The following is a 21,126-nucleotide window of genomic DNA, read 5'->3' as shown; positions in this document are numbered from 1 at the left end:
AATCCTCTCCAATGTCAGGAAGTTGGAGAGTGAAAGAACAGAAGGACTGCTAAGCTCTCAGAGCTGAATAACGACATGAGGGACTGGAAGCACTGAAGGTGAAGCAGCTGCTTGTTGTCCATCAGGGAATGTTAGTGTGAGAGGCAGTGTGCTGCAGTGGAAAGAGTCAGAGGATGTGTGTTTGAATCCTGGTTCTGCCACTTATCAGTTGTATGACCTTGGGCAAGTCAGCCTCTCTGGCCTCATTTTCTTCATCTATAAAATGAGAGAGTTGGACTGGATGACCTCTTAAGGTCTCTTCCAGCTCTAAATCCAGGATCCTGTGATAGGTGACACTAGATGAAAGATTGTCCAGTAAGGGTCAGAGGGAAAAACAGACAAGCATTGGTAGTTAGTGACTCCTTGACAACAACAGTAGAGAGCTCCGCTATTCCCCGGGGGTGTGTGCCCAGACCATGACAGAGGACCTCCCAGGACTTGTCAGACCTGATGATGACTACTACTTCTGGGGTGTGGGCAGAAATGGGATTGAGAAAGCATGGCTAATGCTCAAGAAAACAAGGACCTTAAGGGCATAGGCTGTCTTTTAATCACTGTTACTGCTGCTCCTGATTGAAGAAAAATGACTCATAAGAGCAGCCAATTTGGGCTGTGAACAGGTTAAAAACATGATATCTGAGAACAGATTTTGAATATGGACTGTGGCCTAACATGCAGGAATAACACAGAAAAGGACCTAACAAGGACCAGGGACAAAAGAATGTATTTGCCTGGCATCCGAAAACCATATCATATCATATCATATCATATCTTATCATATCATATCATATCATCTTACAAACTGAAAAGCGAGGGCAGAAGACAAACAGCCGATAGCTAACTAGCTAGCTAGATCCTCCAAGGAAAATGCCATCAAGAGTAGCTACAGTGTAGGAAGATTAGCAATAGATAACCCAAAAAAAGATTTAAGGATAAAACCCATAGCCTCAGATTTCTATTTTTAAAACTGTCCAAAGTATTATTAAAAGAATGAGTTAGAACTCCTAACTCAGGAAAGCAAGTTTTGACCTCATGTTCTCTAATTCCAAATCTGTTGTTCTTTCCACTGTACAAAGAGGAAATAGCAAGATAGCATTGTGTTTTAAGAATACACACTCATTGATGAGATTCAGGAACGACGGTGGGGTGGGGGTGGGGGTCATGGAAGAGGGTATTTAGGTGAAGATCCAGGGAGTCAGAAAAAGAAGCAATATTAGCATCAGAGTGTATTACAGACCATCTAGACAGAAGACATAGACAAGGTTTAAGCAAACAGGACAGAAGCCTAAGAGGGAGACTTGATCTAATAGCAGCGTGGGTGGGCTGTCAATTAGCCATGTGTCTCATGAAGGTCTCTCTCCTCAGCTAGGAAGGACTAGAGCTAGCACATTCAAACCCAGGTCTTTCTGACTCAAATTTAAGCTTTCTGGTCACTATGGGATTCTGCCTTTTACTGCACCACCGTGTCTTTCTTTCCCTAAGAAAAGAGAGGAAAGAGGAAGGGGAAGGCACAAAGAAAGAGGAAATCGTGGCTTAATTCTGATATATATTTTAACTTTAGAAGAGGGTGGAGGGTAGAGAGGGAGACTAGAGGGAGAAAAAAAATAGGTAGGATCCCATGAATTAAGATTGTCCAGAGGAAGTCAGGCCAGGGGATGGGAAAGTCAAGAATGAAATTCTGAGGACAGTAGAAGAAATAGTTCTGAATGGGGTGGAGTTGTCTAAAGAGACTGATGTGTTATGCAAAGGGAACCCCAACCATCTGAGATTTTGAAAAGCTGACGAAGATGAAAGTAAAGGCAGGTAATGGAGGGCGGCTCCAAAAGCCCCACAGTCTAATAAAAAAAAGTGTCAGGAGCGCTAACTCTCAGAACAGATTGAGGCTGATGACAAAAGGTTTGCTATACAGAGGAAAAGAAGAAAAGAGAGAGCTGCTTCTTGGCCTAGACGGGATGGTACTAGCAGGCTCCTGAGGGACGCCAGAGCTGCCCAAGAGAATCATCTTTCCATTGGAAAGGAAGGAATATGAATGGATAACAGGGAGTTAGTACCCCTCCTAAGTAAGGAGATAGTATGAGAGGCCCAAGCTCAGTCAGTCCATTGGCATCTTTTAAGCACTGGTCTTGTGCCACACACCACACCGAGTGCCGGAGATTCAGAGACAAAAGCTCACATTCTAATGGGGGAAACAGGATGGACTTGTATAGATATATGTACATACAGGAAACGGACAGATCAATACAATATGATCCTAGAAGGGCAAGCATAACCTCTGGGGGAGCAAGGAAATACTTCCTCGCAGAAGGTGACATTTGAGTTGAGTTCTGAAGGAAACCAGAGATTTGAAGAACTGCAAGTGAGAAGGGAGGGCATTTCAGGTATGGCAGACAGCCAGAGCAAAGACATAGGATGTGGAGATGGAGGAACAGCAAGTGGGCGCTTGGGGCTGGACCAAAGAGTATTGTGTAAGAATCCTAGAAAGGTAGGAAGGACCAGCTTGTGAAGCACTTTGAATGCTAAGCACTGGAGTCGATATTTCATCCTAGGGGCAATACGGAACCACTGAGGTTTATTGAGTAGTAGGATATGTTCAGAGCTACACTTTAGGGAAATCACTGGCAGCAGTATGAAGGCTAGATCAGATTGAGGAGAGATTTGGGGAAGGAAGACTAAGTAGGAGACTGTAGCTGGAGGCTGGACTTCAGAGTCCATATAAGAGGTCACATGGGGGTCTGAACTAAGCTGGTGGCTGTGTAAATGGGAGAAGGGGAATGCATGCAAGAGATGTCATGGAGAAAGAAATGACAAGATAGAGCAGCTAATTGGATGTGAGGGATGAGTCAGAGTAAGAAGTCAAGAAAGAAAACAAGGTTTTGAACCTGGGTGACTAGAAGGGCGAATGATTTCTAAAAATCATTTTTGTGCCTATTGAATTGCCCCCTCAAAATGACGATCCTGTATGATTATACAACTTGGAAATTAATTGTAGGATTTTTTTGGTATTCTATGTAAAGCCAATTCTCTTGTTTACTAAGGAGCTGGAGTTCCTACAGGATATTGTCTTTTCTTTTTTTTTTGAACCAAAAATATTTCACTGATAATTGGGGACTCTTTAATGTGATTTAGTTTAGAGGCCTATCAAAGTGAGATTGTACATTGAAAATACATTTCTTGAATGAAACTTTAAGGTACAATTCAGTTGGAAGAAAATGGCATATTTTTAAAGATGTTTAAAAATTTCATATATTTTAAGATATATTTGATGACATTGATACCTAGCCTTTTTAAAAGTAAAAACAAATGATTCCTAGTTACCTAGAAATAAATTATTTTATTTACAGTGAAAAATCACAAACTGTTTAAATTTCAAAAATTAAAGTGCAATCACTGGGGGGGGATGAAATCACCTAGTCCAACCCACTCCTGAGACACCTGAGGTCTAGGGAGGTTAAGGGCCTTGCCCAGGGGCACACAGCTGGTTAGCATCAGAGCCCAGTTGGTCCCAGATCTTCTGATTTCTAGTCCAGCCCTTCTGCTTCACCCATACCCATTTAAATTCAATGATTCCATAAGATTCAAGAGGCAGGGGATTTTTTTTTAAACTTAAAACTTTTGCCTTTTCTTTAAAGGTGCAATTTTTGTGGATAAACTCCATTGAGAAGGCTTCTGAACTCATCATTCGACTCAAACTGCTCTCCTAAAGTGACCTGTTAAGTGCCAAATCCAGTGGCTTTTTCTCAGTCCTCATCCTCCTTGACCTCTCTGGAGTTGTCGGCACTGTTGATGACCCTCTTCCTTCATACTCTTTTCTCTAGGTTTTTGTGACACTAATCTCCCCTGGTTCTCCTTTTACCTGTCCAGCTGCTTCTTCTCATTCTTCTTTGCTGGATCTTCATCCATGTCATATCCACTAACTAGGGGTGGCCCCCAAGGCTGTCTCATGGATCCTTTTCTCTTCTCCCTCTATACGCTTTCACTTGGTGATCTCATCAGTGCCCATGGATTCAACTATCATCTCTATACAAATGATTCTCAGATCTGTTTGTTTAGCCTTAATTTTTCTCCTGACCTCCAATCTTCCATCTACAACTGGACATCTCAGACTAAATGTCTTGTAGACATCTTAAACTCAATTTGCCCAACAATGAATTCATTATCTTTCCCCAAAAACTTTTCCCCTTTGTAACCTCCCTGTTATTGTCTGGGGTACCACCATCCTCCCAGTCACCTGGTCTCACAATCTAGGTTGTCATCCTCTCCTCCTTACTCTCACCCTCCGTATCCAACCAGTTTCCAAGTCCTGCTGTGTTTCTACCTTCTTAACATCTCTTGTATGGATGCCTCCTCTCCTCTGACACTGCCACCATCCTAGTGCAGGTGCTTATCACCTCATGCCTGGACTATTGCAATATGCTCGTGGTTGATCTCCCTGCCTCAAGTTTCTCCCCACTCTAGTTCATCCAAATTGATCTTCTTAAAGTGCAAGTCTGACCATGTAACACACATCCTCAGCCCCCACTCCCCATTTAGTCAACTCCAGTGGCTCCCTGTTGCCCCCGGGATCAAATATCAAATCCTCTATTTGGCATCCAAAGCCTCTCCCTACCTTTCCAGTCTTCTTATACCTTACACCTCCCCACCTCAGCTACCCTCTTCCAAATATAGTCAGTGATCCAGTGACATGAGCCCCCTTGATGTTCCTTGCATATGACATTCCATCTCTAGACTCAGCATTTTCATTGGCTATCCCCCATGCCTAGAACGCACTTCTTCATCATTTCTACCTCCTGGCTTCCCTGGAAATCTTCAAGTCTAAGCTACAGTCCTACAAAAAGCCTTTCCCAGGCTTCCTTAATCTTAGTGCCTTCCCTCTGAGACTATCTCAGTTTACCCTATCTGTATACTGTTTATACACAGTTGTTTGCATGTTATCTCCCCAGGAGACTCAGAGGTCCTTGAGATCTGAGACTATTTTGTTTTGCTTTGTTTTTGCCTTCCTTTCCCAGTCCTTAGTACAGTGCCTGGCACATTTTTGTTGTTGTTCAGTTGTTTCAGTCATGTCTGACTCTTAGTGACCCCATTTAGGGATTTCTTGGCAGAGACACTGGAGTGTTTGCCAGTTCCTTCTTCAGCTCATTTGACAGATGAGGAAACTGAGGCAAACAGGTTGAAGTGATTTACCCTGGGTCACAGCCAGTAAGTGTCTGATGCCGGATTTGAACTCAAGTCTTCCTGACTCTAGACCCGGCGCATTATTCACTGGGCTGCCTAGCTACCCATCTGGCACATAGAAGGTGCTTAATAAATGTTTATTCACAGTACTATATAATCAAGCATTCTTTTACTTACATAGAATAATTGTCCTTTTGAGATTAATTCAATTAAAGAGTTTTAAATTAATCTGAATGTTTTTACTTAGTATGACTGTATCTGAGGATGCGGTGGTCATTTTTTTTTAATCTTCCCTTTAGGATATGAGAAATCTGAGATTTGCTTTGAAACAGGAAGGTCACAGCAGAAGAGACATATTTGAAGTCCTCACAAAATATGCCTTTCCACGGTCACATGGTTTGGTAAGCTAACGTTTTTTTCCCTCGAGTTCTAGAGTGTCTGTGCTCCAAAATTTTATTTCTATCTTGTTTCATTCAGCAAACATTTATTTGAATAAATGAATGAATGAATGAATAAGTAAATAAATAAACAAATCAAGCAAGCATTTACAAAGGGCCTGGTATGTTCTGGGTACTATGGTAGGTGCTGGGGATACAAAGACAAAAAAAAGGAAGTAGTCTCTGCCTTCAACGAGCTAACATTCCATTGGGGAAAACATCTTATGCATAGAGAAGTAAGTACAAAATTAACACAAAATCATTTCCTTAGGGTACTGCCTAGTAGCATCTGGCTCAAGGTAGCCCTCATATAGAAGATGGCGCTTGAGCTGAGCCTTGAGAGTAGGGAAGGAGAGAATGACAGGAACAGGGGACAGCCAGTACAGAGGCATAGAGATAGGAGATAGAACGTTACGTACAAAAACCAACAACTAAGCCAGTTCGAATGAAGCAGAGAATGTAGAAGGGAGAGTAGTGTGCAGTAAGCCTAGAAAGGTAGGTTGGAACAAGATTGGCAAGGCCTGGAAATGCCAAACAAAGGAATTTGCATTGTATTCTAGAGTCAGTGGGAAAATGCTGAAGAGGTACTTGGAACAGAAGAATGACACAGGCCGACCTGTGCCTTAGCAAAGTTGTTTTGGGCAGCTGTGTAGAGGCTGGATTAGCGAGAGGAGTGACTGGGGCCTGGGAGAAAGGAGAGGGGAGGAGGGTCTTAACTAATCGGGTGGCCACATGAATGGAGAGAAAGGAACAGGTGTGTGAGATGTTCTAGAGATTGAATCAATAAAACGTGGCAACTCATTGTATATGAGGAGTGAGTGAGCTCAGAGAATTGAGGATGAGGCCAGGATTATAAACCTCAGTGATGAGAATGATGGTGGTACCATCAACACAAATACAGAATATAGGAAGGAGATGAGTTTGGGGTTGGAGGGAATAAATTCTGTCTTGGACATGCTGAGTTAGAGATGCCCACATTGATTTAGAGATTTCCGACAAGCAGTTGGTGAGGCAGGATCGTAGCTCGGAGAGGCGAAGGCTGGATATGTAGATCGGGGAACCATCTGGATTGGACCCATGGGACCTGATGAAATCACCAAGAGAATGGATTTAGAAAGAAGAAAGATCAGGACAGAGCCCTGAAGTACACCCACACGTAAGGGATCAGGCAAGCATGATGAGCCAGCAAAGGAAAATAAGAAGACAGATGGGAGGATAGAACCAGGGAAGAATGCTCCAGTGCTCTCCTTCCCCCAAAAAAGCCAGAGAGGAAAGAATGCCCAGGTAGGAGAAAGGAGCAGTCAGCAGTGTCAAATGTTGCAGAGAGGCCAAGGGGGATGAGAGCTGAGAAGAAGTCATTGGATTTGTTCATGAAGAGATCATTGGTGACCTTGGAGAGAGCAGTTTCATTTGTGCACTGCTATTCCAGGAACTTGGTAGGCGATGAAGTCAGGAGGCAGATTTCAAGGGGTTGAGGAGTGAGAAGAGAAGAAGTAGAGGCAATGAGTAAAGAAAACTTTGTCAAGGAGATTGGCCGTGAAAGGGAAAAGAGAGAAAGGACAATTCTTTATTCTTGGATGAGAAGTACATATTAGCCTGGCACATGCTTTCCTTTAACATATTTCATCTAATCCTGGTTTCTCTATAGAACGTTCCCATATACTAACTCTTAAAAGAAGATAGTACACCTTTATTCTGAGTGTAGTGAAAATATGCCGAAGACCTATAGTGTTACTGCCTGATGAAATGATGAAAAGGCTGCCTTGTAACTGTCTTGTGAAGCATTTTTGCACAAAAGACCAGAGTACACCTCAAAATGGGGTTTCTCCATTCCCATGTTTCATTGAACATATTGCCTGCCAATGTGCATGGCTATATTTTTAGGATTGTATTTGAATTATCTATTAGGCTTTTATTAGAAAGTTATTGGGCTTTTAAAAATAAGTATATCATTTTAAGAGACTTGCTGTATCATGCATGATTTTATATCAGGCTCTTGCATTCAGAATTTTCTGAAATTGTAACCTGTTAAAATGATTCATTTTACAAAAGTTCAATTTATATGCATCTTTTTCAGTATAAACCTTCTGCCTAAAGTGAGATATGCTTGTGTTGGCTTCTGTATACATAGCCTTAGAAATACCTAAAAAATTGAAGAACAGGTTATATATAGCAAGTGAGAGGGAGAACTGAGGCCCCAACAAACCTTTGGAGTCAGCTAGAGTTTATTTGAAACTAGGGTTAGACTTGTTCAGGTTACACTTGCTTTTGGACCCACAGAAATAATGTCTGGAAACCTAAAAAAGCTCAATTCCAAGTCAGGTCATGAATTGAATGGATTATGGGTGTTTTTCTTCTTCTGAATCACCCTCTGGCCCCTCCTGCTTCCCGTTGCAGGCAAACATTCAGTCTGTTCACTCTGTGGCTTGAACTTGGAACTGAGCTTTATTTACCTTCCACTTAGAATGGCCTACAAAAGAGCAGTTGGGATGTGCTCTGAGTGAATTCACTGGTCTGATCTCATTCTAAATAAAGTTTTAGGGAATGTTTCATATTTTCAAAATAACATTCATTGCTTTGCTTTCATTTTCTTTTTTCTTAATGTTATTGTGAATTCTTGTAAATAGATTATTGCAAAATGTGACATACATTTGCATTGCATGTCTTTTTAAACATAATTTCATATCAACATGTTTTGTGATCAAAAAGGGGAAGTTTTCATTTCTGGGCCTCAGTTTCCTCCTCTATCAAAGTGAGGAAATTGGGCAAGATGATCTCTAGGATTCCTGCTAGCCCCAAATCTATCTGATCCATTACATAGCGTAGTAAAATATAGTCAAATGCTTTGGGAAATAATTAGGTCACCTTAAATCTCTATAGTTCCTTTAGCAAATGTGGCTTTTTGTTTAGTTTCTTCAGCAAAGTGTTTAAGATTATAAATGAACTGTTTGTCTGCTGAACCAAGGGAGAGAAAAGAGCGCTCTACTGGGAATCAGGAAATCTGGGTTCTGGTCCCAGCTCTGCCACTGACAAGCCATATAACATCAGGGCGAGTCATTGGATCATTTCCCTCGCTGTAGCAAGGGGAAATCTTGTGCCAGTTTTATAAGGTTATTAAAGAGACATATTGGAGTGCTTTGAATTTTTTCAAAGAAAAGTGCTGCTCTGTAAAGTTGTTTATTCTTATTGACACAATCGTGAGCATATTTTGAAAAAGTATTAATTGAAAATTTGTAGGATGTAAGAGTGTGGAGCCTAATCAAGAATGCATCTTAACTTGAAACATGCAAAATATTGAAAAGGAGTTACAATACTCAGAATTTCTTGGGATCATTTCTTTCTATTGTCATTCTCTCACTTCAGTAAATGGTTAATTTAAATTTTGTTCCTCTAGTTTCCATTTAGTTTCCCCTAACAGTTTGAGACATTTTGGTTAAAGTTGCTTAGTTTTACAAAACTTTCTAGATAATTTTCTAAGTTTTCATCTGAGCTATATCAGTGAAAAAAGTTTTCCTCCACCTTAACTTGATGTGGAGGTGACATCCTGGGTTCCCGATGACTGTACTGGCAGAGTAGTCTTCCATAGGTTCTACAAAACTAGAAGAACTTCCAGTATAGGCCTAGAAGTGGACTGTATGTCTGTTGTCTGAGGACCGACCTGGCTAAATTTGAAGGGGCTCATCACCAACAAGCTGATCACCAAGCGATGAACTTTTAAAAAATAGTTTCGTAAGTTGTGGTTTAAAAAAGAAATCTGCTTTCTGTGATAGCAAAGAATCAGAAAATGAGGGGATGCCCATCCATTGGGGAATGGCTAAACAAGTTGTGGTATGTGAATGTGCTATAAGAAATGATGAGCAGGCAGACTTCAGAAAAACCTGAAAAGACTTGTATGGACTGATGCTGAGTGAAGTGAGCAGAGCCAAGAGAACATTGTACACAGTAACAGCCACGCTGTGTGATGACTAACTTTGACAGACTTAGCTCTTCTCAGCAATGCAAGGATCTGAGACATCTCCAAAGGTCTCATGATGGAATATGCTACCCACATCCAGAGAAAGAACTATGGAGTTTGAATGCAGATTGAAGCATACTATTTGCTCTTTTTTTCCCCGTTTTGTTTTGTTTCCTCTTTTTTGTGGTTCCTCCTGTTGGTTCTAATTCTTCCTTACAACATGACTAATGTGAAAATATGTTTAATAGGAATGTGTACGTAGAGCCTATACCAACTTCCATGCTATCTTGGGGAGGGAGGCGGAGAGGTAGGGGAGAAAATCTAAAACTCAAAAGCTTAGGGAAGTGATTGTTGAAAACTAAAAATTAATTAATTTTTAAAAAGAAATAAAAAAGAAAAAAGAAATCTGTGAAGGCCTTGGGTTGGGGAGGAGTTGTACTCTGCTCTGATAAAGGTAATACCTTCCACTGATGAAGTTATGGATCCTGAGTTAGGTTAATAGAGGTCACAATTTTAAAAGATTTTAAAATTGATGATTGATCACTTAGCAGGATTGCCAGCTTCAGTTCTGAGAGAACAGCAACTTATTTTAAACATTTTTCCTCTGAAAACCAAAAACCTTCTTCTGAATAATGACTTGGTTAATCAGGAAAAGGACAGAATCAATTAATAAGTAAAACCTTTCTGGATAAGACTCAACATTATTTGCAGGCGTTTTTTAATGCTAACACTCCCCCAATAGCTACTATTATTAATTTCTCCTAGTTTAAATTTGGTAAGCCTGGTTTAAAAAATAATTTAGGTTGCTTAAACATTGCATATCCGAAAGGGTCTGTAGAAATTTGAGGGGGGAAATTTTAAATTATAGAATATATTATTAAGACATCATTAGTTCCCTTGCTGTAGATATTAAATACTTTTCCATTGTCCTTCCCTAGCCATTATTTGCTTTTTTAAATGAAGAAAAGTTTCCTGAAAATGGGTGGATGGTATATAATCCCATTGAAGAATATAGAAGGCAGGTAAGTTGATAAGTAGTTTCATAGTTCTCGTATAGCAAATTACAGGTACTTTTTTTTTTGCTTTTTGGTGAGGCAGTCGGGGTTAAATGACTTTCCCAGGGTCACACAGCTACTAAGTGTCTTGTGTCTGAGGCCAGATTTGAACTCAGGTCCTCCTGATTCCAAGGCTGGAGTTCTATCCACTGTGCCACCTAGCTGCCCCTCATATAGCAAATTGCAAAAAAAATTAGTAAGCTAAAATAAAAATACACATTGTAATGATCTATAATTTGTCATGTTCTTTGGAAAGCAGTAATATTCTAATATCCTTCTGAATGGTAACAGAACAGTGTTATTCAGATTGTAGACAACATATACTATACTGTTCAGCTTGTTCTGTGGTTACACTTACCTTAAACCTAGCATATATCCATAGTCATAGTTACCACTTCACCAGGGATCATATTGCTTCCATTTCTTAACTTTCTCCCTCTACCACTGAGGAATGTCTTTGTTTTGTGCATAAAATAAATTATAGGTCACAGTTGTAGCTAAGTCTTTCACACTTAGCATCTTGATATTTTATTTTTTATTTCTGTAGTAATGCTTTAGTTTGAGAGCCTAACTTTTCTTTTTTATACACTAGCAGTTGGTGGCTAATATAGACCTTTGGCAGAGTTAAATAAACTGTCTTCATGAAGTTTCTCGCTCTCATAGCTGCTTGTCCAAGGGAAGGTTTGATGACAGTGCATTATTATTAGCACTAAGAACCAGCCTGAACGTTTCAATAGTGCTTGAAGCACATTGATGTGGGTTAGTCTCATGAACCTCCCAACAACTCTCTGAGCTTAGAATTTGGGGCTGAGTATAGATCACTAAAGGTATTATCAGCTTTATTTTGCAGCTGATGAAATAGACTAGGAGAGGGCAACATCCTGGTGCAGTAGAAAGAGTTCTAGGCTTGGAGTCAGAAGGTGTGACTTTGAATCCCACCCTTGTCCCTTGCCAGCTGTGTGCCCTCAGTCAAGGAGCTGCTCCTCATTGTCCTAATTTGTAAAATGAGGTGGTCAGACTGGATGGTCTTTGAAGGTCCCTTCCAGCTTAAATCGACAAGCTTGTGAGCATAGAATAATGAAAAGGAAAGTTACATTCCCTGACTTGCATCATATTTGAACTGAGCTCTCTCCTGACTCCATGTCCAGCCCTCTTTTCACAACTCCCTGGTGCCTCAAAGGTTATCAAGAGCCAGTGAGTGTCAAGAGCCAGACCTAGGGCTGAAGGTTGCCTTCAATACTTACTTAGCTAAGTGACTGTGAAGAAAGGTCTTTTCACCTCTGAGCCTCAATTTTTTTATTTGTAAAAGGAGAATAATACTATTTCTAACAGCCTACTCCAAAGGGTTGTTGTGGGGAAAATGCTTTGTAAACTTTTATGTGTCAGAGAAATAGGAATTATCTTTTAAGTTTGGAGTCTCTTATACTTGTATGTGTTTTTAGATGGGAAATTAGTTGCAGTAGAACCCAAACCTGATGCTGATATGGGAACAAGACCTACATCCACATAATCCTTTAGAGTTTTAGTAAAGAGAGGCCCAGGATGTCTTGCAGTAAAGAAGGAGTATGATTTCAACCCTTCATATAACCAGATCTGGGGTATCTAGAGCAGGGTACTATCTCATAAAACTTTGTTTTTCCTAATTATGGCTATATAATTTTAAAAATCATTTGGAGTCGTAGGATAAGTTTCAAGACTCCAAACCAAATGTTCTGTATTTGTGTTTTTTTATTGTTTATAATCTTCTGAAATGAAAAGTTGATGTGTGTGAAGGAAATTCTAGACCTGAGCACTGTAGGAGGACTCATCTGTATTCCTTTGTGGGTTGTTTTCTGCACTTTGGACACTGGATCATCACTTGGTTTATCATCAGATCTAATGTGCTGGAATTTTGTGTTTGAGTGTCAAATTCTGAAAAGAGTCTATGTGAGGCATTTATTAGATCCCATAAAGGAATTCAATTTGGAATTCAGTTGTGTGGTGATTTGTTACATCACTCACAGTTTCTGCCTCTACTGGATATATTTGAAGTTGAAAAGGAAACTTCACTCGGACATGTAGATCATGTAAACCATTTTCACTTTATTTTCAGAGTGTTAATTGCCCAAACCAAAATTTTTTTCACTTGGAACAACATAGTGCTAGGTTCCCAAGATTGCATGCATCCATGAACTGGCAAAAGGATTTTGTATTTTTGTATTCTATTCAGTCTTTTGTTTTTCTTACTCTCTGCTGGGCTAAGAAGTGTCCCAAGTCAGCTCCCGTTTGGTCCATAATCTCTTAGGCCCAGACCTGAGGAAAAGGCACAACTTCTACCCCCCCAAACAAATGCCCTCACTGACCCTACTTCTTGGGGGTATAGCAATAATTGAAGGAACAAAGGGAGGGAATAGTCCACCCCCCTCTAGAATTTGTCTAGATTTGACGCCTAAATTTATCTGGGTTAAGTTGTAGGAAGGGCATACCTTAGGTATCATATTGCCATATTTATAGTCTATTTAGTTTGGATGTTAGTGCATTTCCCATGCAACCACAGACTGTAATCAATCCCAAACAACTTTATTTAAGACTCATAAGAGGTGGCAAAATGAGGCTCCCCAAAGGAGTTTTCCTGTATACTTTTCTTGATAGATTTTCCCTAGACATTTTGAATGGATTGGAAAATCCATACCCTTTTGGAAGAAGGAGAGGGACTTGTTGATTCTCATCCCTACCCTCAAATTGAACACAAGGCTTTCATTTGGTAGGGAAAGGAAAATATGAGTTTCGTTGTCATTATTTAGTCATAAAATTGTTATCTGTATTATGTAAGTAGTCAATAGTAATTTAATATGAACAAAGAGGCCTCAAATTCAAGAGAACTTCTGCAACTCAAAGGCTGCTTATGTAAACCATAAGTGTTTTTTTCTCATGTCCTTCAGTTGTGTAATTGTCATTTTGGTAGCTCATCTATGCTAAATCGGTAGGTTATCGCCACCATGTGGTCAGTACTAAGTACAAAACTAACACCAAAGAAGCAAAATAGTCACAGAAACGAAATGTGACTTGGAAGTGAAATTGAATCAAACGTGAAATAATGGAATTTGCTCTTGTTATTTGTTTTAAGGGATTGCCCAATGGCCAGTGGAGAGTATCTTTTGTCAATAAACGCTTTGAAATGTGTGAAACTTATCCTTCCATTCTGGTGGTACCATATCATTCCACAGATGATGATCTCAGGAGAGTTGCGACTTTTAGATCCCGTAATAGAATTCCGGTGAGTCTACCTTAACAGCAGTTATCACAGAGTAACTTTTGCTGACTATTTGAGTTGTTCTTTTTTCTGAGGAATGAAATTTAATTCCATAAAACTTCTGTTCTTGTGACCTAAATGAGCTTGAATTTTGGCTAAATCCATTATATTAAAGATATTTTGAAACCTTATTAATTCCAACCCTACTAATTTGGAACTTGTGATCATTTAAATGTGGGATTACATATTTTCTGGTCTCTAACACATGCTGTCTGTGTGATCCTGGGTAAGTCACTTAAGCTATCGGACAGTTCTCTGGGATTATGAGTTGCAGAACAGTTGCTGGTCTCTGTTGGTAGAGGGAACTTACGTACAACAAGGAAATCACAAATCCAAACCAAAAAAAATTCTGTACTGTAGCGCTTATGAATTTTGATCTGTACTCATCCTTATTACCTTACTAACTGCTTTTAAATAGCAGGGCCAGATTAGAGCTAGGGTGGAGAGGGTTTCTTCCAGTATACTTGATCTATCACAGAGATCACAGCATTTGAAAATTGGAAAGAACCTCAGCAGCTATCTATTTCATCCCAAAAAGGAATCCCTACTAAAACATATCAAATAAGTGGCCATCCAACCTCTGGTTGAACACCTCCAAGTAGGGGGAACTTGCCACCTCTCAAGACAGTTCATTCCACTTTTGGACAGCTGTTGTTGTTAGAAAGGTTTGATGAGGTTTTTTTTTTTCCTGACATCATGCCTAAATTTGTCTCTTTGCATCTTTAATCCATTGCTTCTGGGAGCCAGACAGAACAAGTCTAATCTTCCTCAACATGACAGCCCTTAAGATACTTGAAAGCAGCTCTCGAGTCCGGCCTGAATATTCTCTTTTCTGGGCTAAATTTCCCCATTTCCTTTAATCAGTCTTTTGTGTTACATAGACTCAATAATCTTTACCATCCCAGTTGCCTCCTCCTTCCATTCTCTCTATCTTTTCAATGACTTTTTAAAATTTCAATTCTGGAAGCCAGAATTGAACATAGTACTCAAAATGAGGTCTGACAAAGGCAGAATGTTGTGGGATTATCACCTACTTATTATTAGAAGGTATGCCTATTTTAATGTACCCCACGATCACCTTAGCTTTTTTGACTGCTGACTCATATTGAGCTCATAGTTCACTAAAAATTCTCAGATCTTTTTAAGAGTAACTACTGTCTAACCATGCCTCCCCTATCATATATATACTTGTGAGTTTGATTTTTTTAATATCCAAGTGATAAGACTTTACCTTTATCTCTATTGAACTTCATTCATTAGATTCAGCCCAATGCTCTAGTCTCTCAAGATCTTTTTGGACCCTAACTCATCCAATATGTTAGTTCTTAGTTTTACGTCATCTGCAGATTTGATGAGCATGCCATCTTTGACTAAATTGATTGATAAAAATGTGAACCCACTTCCCTGGGGTCCTCCCTGGAGACCTCCTGCCACATCGACATTGACCTTTTCACAAGTACACTTTGAGTCTGGCCATCCAACCAGTTCTGACTCCATCTGCTTGTATTCTTATCTAATCCACATCTCTCCATCTTCTTTCTTTTTTTAATAGTATTTTACTTTTTTCAATTATATGTAAAGACAATTTTTAGCATTCATTTTTTTAGAATTTTGAGTTTCAAATTTTTCTCCCTCTCCTCTTCTTAAAACAGTAAGCAATAACTTTATGTAATATGACATAGGTCATATGTGTACCAGTCATCTCCATCTTCTCTCCAAGGGTAGTCTGAGATACTTTAGCAAAGTTTTGCTTAAGTCTAGGCAAACTATATCCATAACATTCCTTTCATCTACTGGTTTTGTAATGGTGTACAAAACAAAACAAAACAAAAAAAGAATTAAGGTCAGTCTGGTGTGACCCGTTCTTGATGAAAGCACCATCCAGGCTCTTTGTTGTTTTGTTTTACATATGAAGTCATGCAAAACATATTTCCACATTAGCTGTGAAGAAGAAGGAAGAGGAGAAGAAAAATACACTTCAGTCTAAATTCAGAGTCCATCAGTTTTCTGTCTGAAGCCGGTGGCTAGCATTTGTCATCAGGAGTCCTTTGGAATTGTTGTGGATCACTGTCTTGATCAAAATAGCTAATTCTTTCACAGTTGATCAGCATTGCAATATTGGTGTTACAATGTAAATTGGTCCCCTAGTTCTGCTCACTTCCCGTTGCATTAATTTATATATCTTTCCAGGTTTTACTGAAACCATCTCCTTCATCATTTCTTGTAGCACAATAGTATTCCATCACATTCATATAGCACAACGTGCTCAGCCGTTCCCTGATGGATGGGCATCTCCCCAGTTTCCAATTCTTTGCCACCACAAAAAGAGCCACTATAAATATTTTGAACATATGGGTCGTCCTTTTCCTTTTCCTTCAATTTTTTGTGATATAGACCTAGTAACAGTATTGTGCTGGGTATGCACAGTTTTATAGCCCTTTGGGCATCATTCCAAATTATTTTGCAGAATAGTTGGACTAGTTCATAGCTCCACCAATAGGTGTATTAGTGTCCCTATTTTCCCACATCCCCTCCAGCCATGCTGGCTTTTTGTAATCATCGCTTCCTTTTCCAGATATTCAACAGCCAGCTCTAGAATTTTCCCAGGAATCAAAGTCAAGCTCACTGGCCCATAGTTTGCAGACTCTTATCTCTTTGCTTTTTTGAAAATTGGATTAGCATTTGCCTTCTTCCATTCTTGCAGTACCCCTCCCACTTTCCATGATATTTCAGATATTTACAGTGGCACACTGGGTTGACCCCTGGGGAGCAATTTTTTTTTTATCTTAAAAGGTTTATTGATACTCTGAGATATACTGTGTACGTGATATTTTGATTGTGTAAATATTTTGGAGTATTTCTGCCTCTGCAAATTTCCAGGTCTTTTCAGTCAGAGAAAGCCATTCTGAAATTGGTAGCTTTTTCAAAAGGAAGACTTAAGAAATTAAGAGTTGTTTAAGCCTTCTGTTAACATCTGAGTCCAGCAATTCATGTGCATTAAAGAATGTTTATAAGACATAATTATGGAATGTAGACCTAATTTGAAATATTTCTTAAATTAGCTTCTGTTTCTTGGTTTCTGTTCATATCTTAATCAACAAGCATTTGTAACTGCCTACTCTGCTAGTACCTAACAGGAGGCACAGTGGTAGTAGGTGCTGGGAATAGAAAGAGAAAAGGAAAACAATCCCTGGGGAGCTTCCATTCTAACAGAAGAGACAATATAGAAATATATAGAAATATGCAAAACATATACAAAGAAGACAAAAGGGAAGGTGGTACTAGTGACTTGGAGGACTAGAAAGGCCTCATGCAGAAGTGTCATTTGAACTGAGTCTTGAAGGAAAGCAGGGATTCCAAAAGGCAGAGGTAAGGGTCGGGAGCACTCAAGGCATTGGGGACAGCCAGTGCAAAGTCATGGAGACAGGAGATGAGGTATTGTATGTGAGGAGCAATAAGACCAGTATGGCTGGATCAGGAGTGGGGAACCTGTAGCCCTGAGGCCACATGTGGCCCTCTAGGTCCTCAGGTGCAGCCCTCTGACTGGATCCAAACTCCACAGAACAAATCCCCCTAATAAAAGGATTTGTTCTGTAAAACTTGGTCAAAGGGCCGCACCCAAGGACCTAGAAGGCCACATGTGGCCTTGAGGCCACAGGTTCCCCACCCTGGGCTGGATCATAGGATATATAGAGGGAAGTAATATTAGAAGGCTGGAAAAGTAGGAAGAGATCAGGTTATGAAGAATTTTAAATGCCAAACAGAAGAGTTGACATTTAATCCTAGAGGTAATAGGGAGTAGTATATTAAGTTGTGAGGTGATACGGTAGGGAAATCACTTTGGCTACTGTGTGGAGGATATATTGGAATAGAGAGAAAGTTGAGGCGGGGGACCAAATAAAAGGCCATTGTCTAGAACAGGTGAGATTTAATAAGGGGCCTGAACTAGGGTAGTGGTTATGTTAAGTAGAGAAAAGGGGATGCAGGTAAGACAAGTTGTGGAGATTGAAACAGCATAATTTGGCAATTGGTTGGATTTGTGGAATGAGTAAAGAGTAAGGAGGCAAGGACTGCACTGAAGTTTTGACCCCAGTGACCGGGATCATGGTGCCCTCAACAGAAATAGGGAAGTTTGGGAGAGGGGTGGGTTTAGGGAGGAAAGATTGGAATTCTTTTCTAGGCAAGTTGGAAGTTGAGGTGCCTGTGGGACATTGCCCATGGAGTATAGGGGAGAAACTAGTCTGGATGTATACACGTGGGAGTCATCTTCGTCGAAGTGATAATCAAACTTATATGACGTGATGAGATCAACAAGTGAGAGATTATGGAAAGAAAGGAGGGCCTAGGACAGAGCCTTGGTGTGTATCCACAGTTAGGGGGTGTGCCGAGCATGAAGATCCGGGAATGGAGACTGAGAAAAAGTGGTCTAAATGTTAGGTAGGAGGAGATCCAAGGGTGTCATTAAAACCCAGAGAGGTCAGTATACCCAGGAAGAGCCAGTGGGCAGCAGTGTCAAAAGCTGCAGAAGCATGATTGGTTTTAGCAATTGAGTGACCATTAGTAACTTTGTCGAGAGCAGCTGCAGTTCAGTAAGCAGATGAGAAGCCAGACTGTAGAAGAGGGTGAGAGGAGAGGAAGTGGAGGCAATGAATGTAGCCAGTTTTTTCTAGGAGTTTGGCTTGAGAAAGGAATTCGGATGTAGATACAGATGTATGTCTACACACATGTAGACAGCCCCACACACACACACACACACACACACACACACAAGAAAGGAAGACAGATATAGATACATATGGATGTCTACACACATATAGATAGGCACACAGAAAGGATGACATAGCTAGGATGCAGGGAGGGTTTTTTCAACATGAGGGAGAATTGGCCATGTTTGTATGCAATAAGGAGTCAGTAGATAAGAAGAGATTGAAGCCAAGGCAGACAGAGGAAATGAGTGTGGGAGCAAATTGCTGCCACTGGAGCACACACACACAGTTAAGGGCAGATGGTAGGAGGGCTTGACAGGATGGCTGGCTCACTTGATAGACTGTGGAGGTAAAACAGGGGCTGGTGGGAGATTTTCTTTTCTGTTTCTCCCCAGTACTGAGTACGGTGCCTGGCACAGAGAAGGTACTTTAACAAAATCTAGTCGACTGACTGGCAGCTGGGGCCAGCTCCTGGACAGTAAATATGGTGCTCTGGTTTGCGCTTGCTTGGTCACCAATCATCTATGTTATTAGTGATAAATTGCTCTTTTTGTGTCTCCTTCTGCATCTCCCCTCCCGTCCCTTTGTGCATAAGGGTCATCTCTTTATCAGACTGGAGTAAAGGTAGTGGGAAATGGTGTCAAGGGACTGGGAGATGAAGGAGCTTGAGATGAATGCCCTTCCTCTCTAAGGTTACCTTGTATCTTGTGTGTATGTAGCTTGTAGATACTGTTTGTGTATGTGCTGTCCTTTCCATTGGAATGTAAGTTTCTTGGGGCATCTAGGAGGCACAGTGGATAGAGTGCCAGGCCTGGACTCAGGAAGACCTGAGTTCACATGTGACCTCAAACACTTCCTAGCTGTGTGATGGTGAGCAAGTCACTTCACCCTGTTTGCCTCAGTTTCTTCATCTGTAAAATAAGTTGGAGAAAGAAATGGCATACCACTTCATTATCTTTGCCAAGAAAACCTCAAATGGGGTCACAGAGAGTCGAATGTAAGTTTCTTGAGGTCAGGAACTGTTTGTTTTTGGTCTCTATATCTTGCATTTAGCATGGTGCCTGGTGTACAATAAGTGCTTAATAAAATGTTTGTTGATTGACTAAAGTGTGAGGTGAGGTTCTTAGCTGAGGGGATAAGAGGATAATAAATACCAAACTGATTGTATTTGAGGCTGTACACAGCTCTTTGCCTTATTTGATCACGGCACTGCCCTACTAAGGCCAAGGTCATGGATTCAGCCTTCATGGTCTCATTACTTTTGTTCTCAGCTTTGTCAAAGTCTGAATAACTCACACCACCTAACTCTGTTGCCGGGGTGCACCATTAGTCACAAAGGAGTATGGGGTATAGCCATGACTCTTACTGGAAAAAACAGTACATCCCCTATTGATGGCATTTACATATACATCTCTGTGTGTGAAAGACAGCACAGATGGTACTTGAAAGTTAATTAACCTGGGGCAGCTAGGTGACACAGTGGATAGAGCGCTGATCCTGGAGTCTAAAGAACCTGAGTTCAAATCCGGCCTCAGACACATAACACTCACTAGCTGTGTGACTCTGGGCATGTCACTTAACCCCAAATGCCTCACAAAAAAAAAAATTTGAAAAGGAAGTTACTAATTTCCATTTGTTTCCCCAAATATTTTATAACAGAAGCTTGACACTGTCAGCCAGGCCTTCCTCTGAAGGTTGTCTTCTTAGTGAAGCTTCATTATAGAGTGCTCAGAAGAGGCTCCTTGACTTCATCTTTATGGAACAGTGTGATTTGCCTTTCTCATTCAATTGCCATCATTGGAAACTTGGGTTTGCTGATGGTGCACAAACCAGAGACTTTCCTCTGATCCTTTTTGGAGGCTGGCTGTTGTTGATGTGATGATAAATCCTGATGACTTTGGAGCTTAAACTTTATAGTTTTGTTTAAACTCAGACTTCTTGGCAGTACCAACAAATGTGTGTACCTTTAACCGTATTAATTCTGGGTATCATTTAATAGTTGATTTTTAACTCCATTTTTTTAAGTGCCCTCCTAAAAAAAAGTAAGCAGAAAAGGAAATTAGAATTATGGTATGACAAAACCAAATCACAAATATAATATACAGTAACACTTCATTTATGAGGAATGAGCAGAATAAATGATTTGTTCTCTTTAAATGCTGAAATTGTTTTACTATTTTGATGCAGATATTTCTAAAACATATCCTACTTCCTTGTCCTCGTTGTTATGAACATAAAATATTGTATTAATTTAATACAGTTCTGCCCTCAAAAGATACTGATGTGTATCGGCAGCCTGTTTACCCTTACACAAAGTTGCCCAAGACTACTGTGCATGTTTTTAAACTTTTTTTTCCTGCTTTTTTCTAATTTTTTTGTCCCTTCCTTCCCTGTCAGATGTTCCTTCTTGCTGCTATGCTGCTGTCTTTCCCCTAGTCCTCTCCTATCCCCCACTTTTCTAATGTGATAG

At 40.2% G+C, this 21,126-nt stretch overlaps 1 protein-coding gene across 2 annotated transcripts in view; it reads left to right on the top strand.

The window, feature by feature from the left end:
- The window catches only part of MTM1 (myotubularin 1), a 108,297-nt gene that overhangs the window by 67,127 nt on the left and 20,044 nt on the right, over window positions 1-21,126 (top strand). For both annotated transcript variants that reach the window (XM_027845085.1, XM_027845086.1), the window contains exons 6-8: window positions 5,511-5,612; window positions 10,542-10,625; window positions 13,765-13,914. In XM_027845085.1, coding sequence (XP_027700886.1) covers window positions 5,511-5,612; window positions 10,542-10,625; window positions 13,765-13,914 — 336 coding nt within the window. The remainder of the gene's footprint in view (window positions 1-5,510; window positions 5,613-10,541; window positions 10,626-13,764; window positions 13,915-21,126) is intronic.

This window comes from Vombatus ursinus, unplaced genomic scaffold (genome assembly GCF_900497805.2).
Source record: "Vombatus ursinus unplaced genomic scaffold, bare-nosed wombat genome assembly UNPS02014951.1, whole genome shotgun sequence".
NCBI classification, from domain to species: Eukaryota; Metazoa; Chordata; class Mammalia; order Diprotodontia; family Vombatidae; genus Vombatus; species Vombatus ursinus.
Note: the sequence above shows the minus strand (reverse complement) of the source record. Positions and strands in the feature narration are given on the sequence as shown.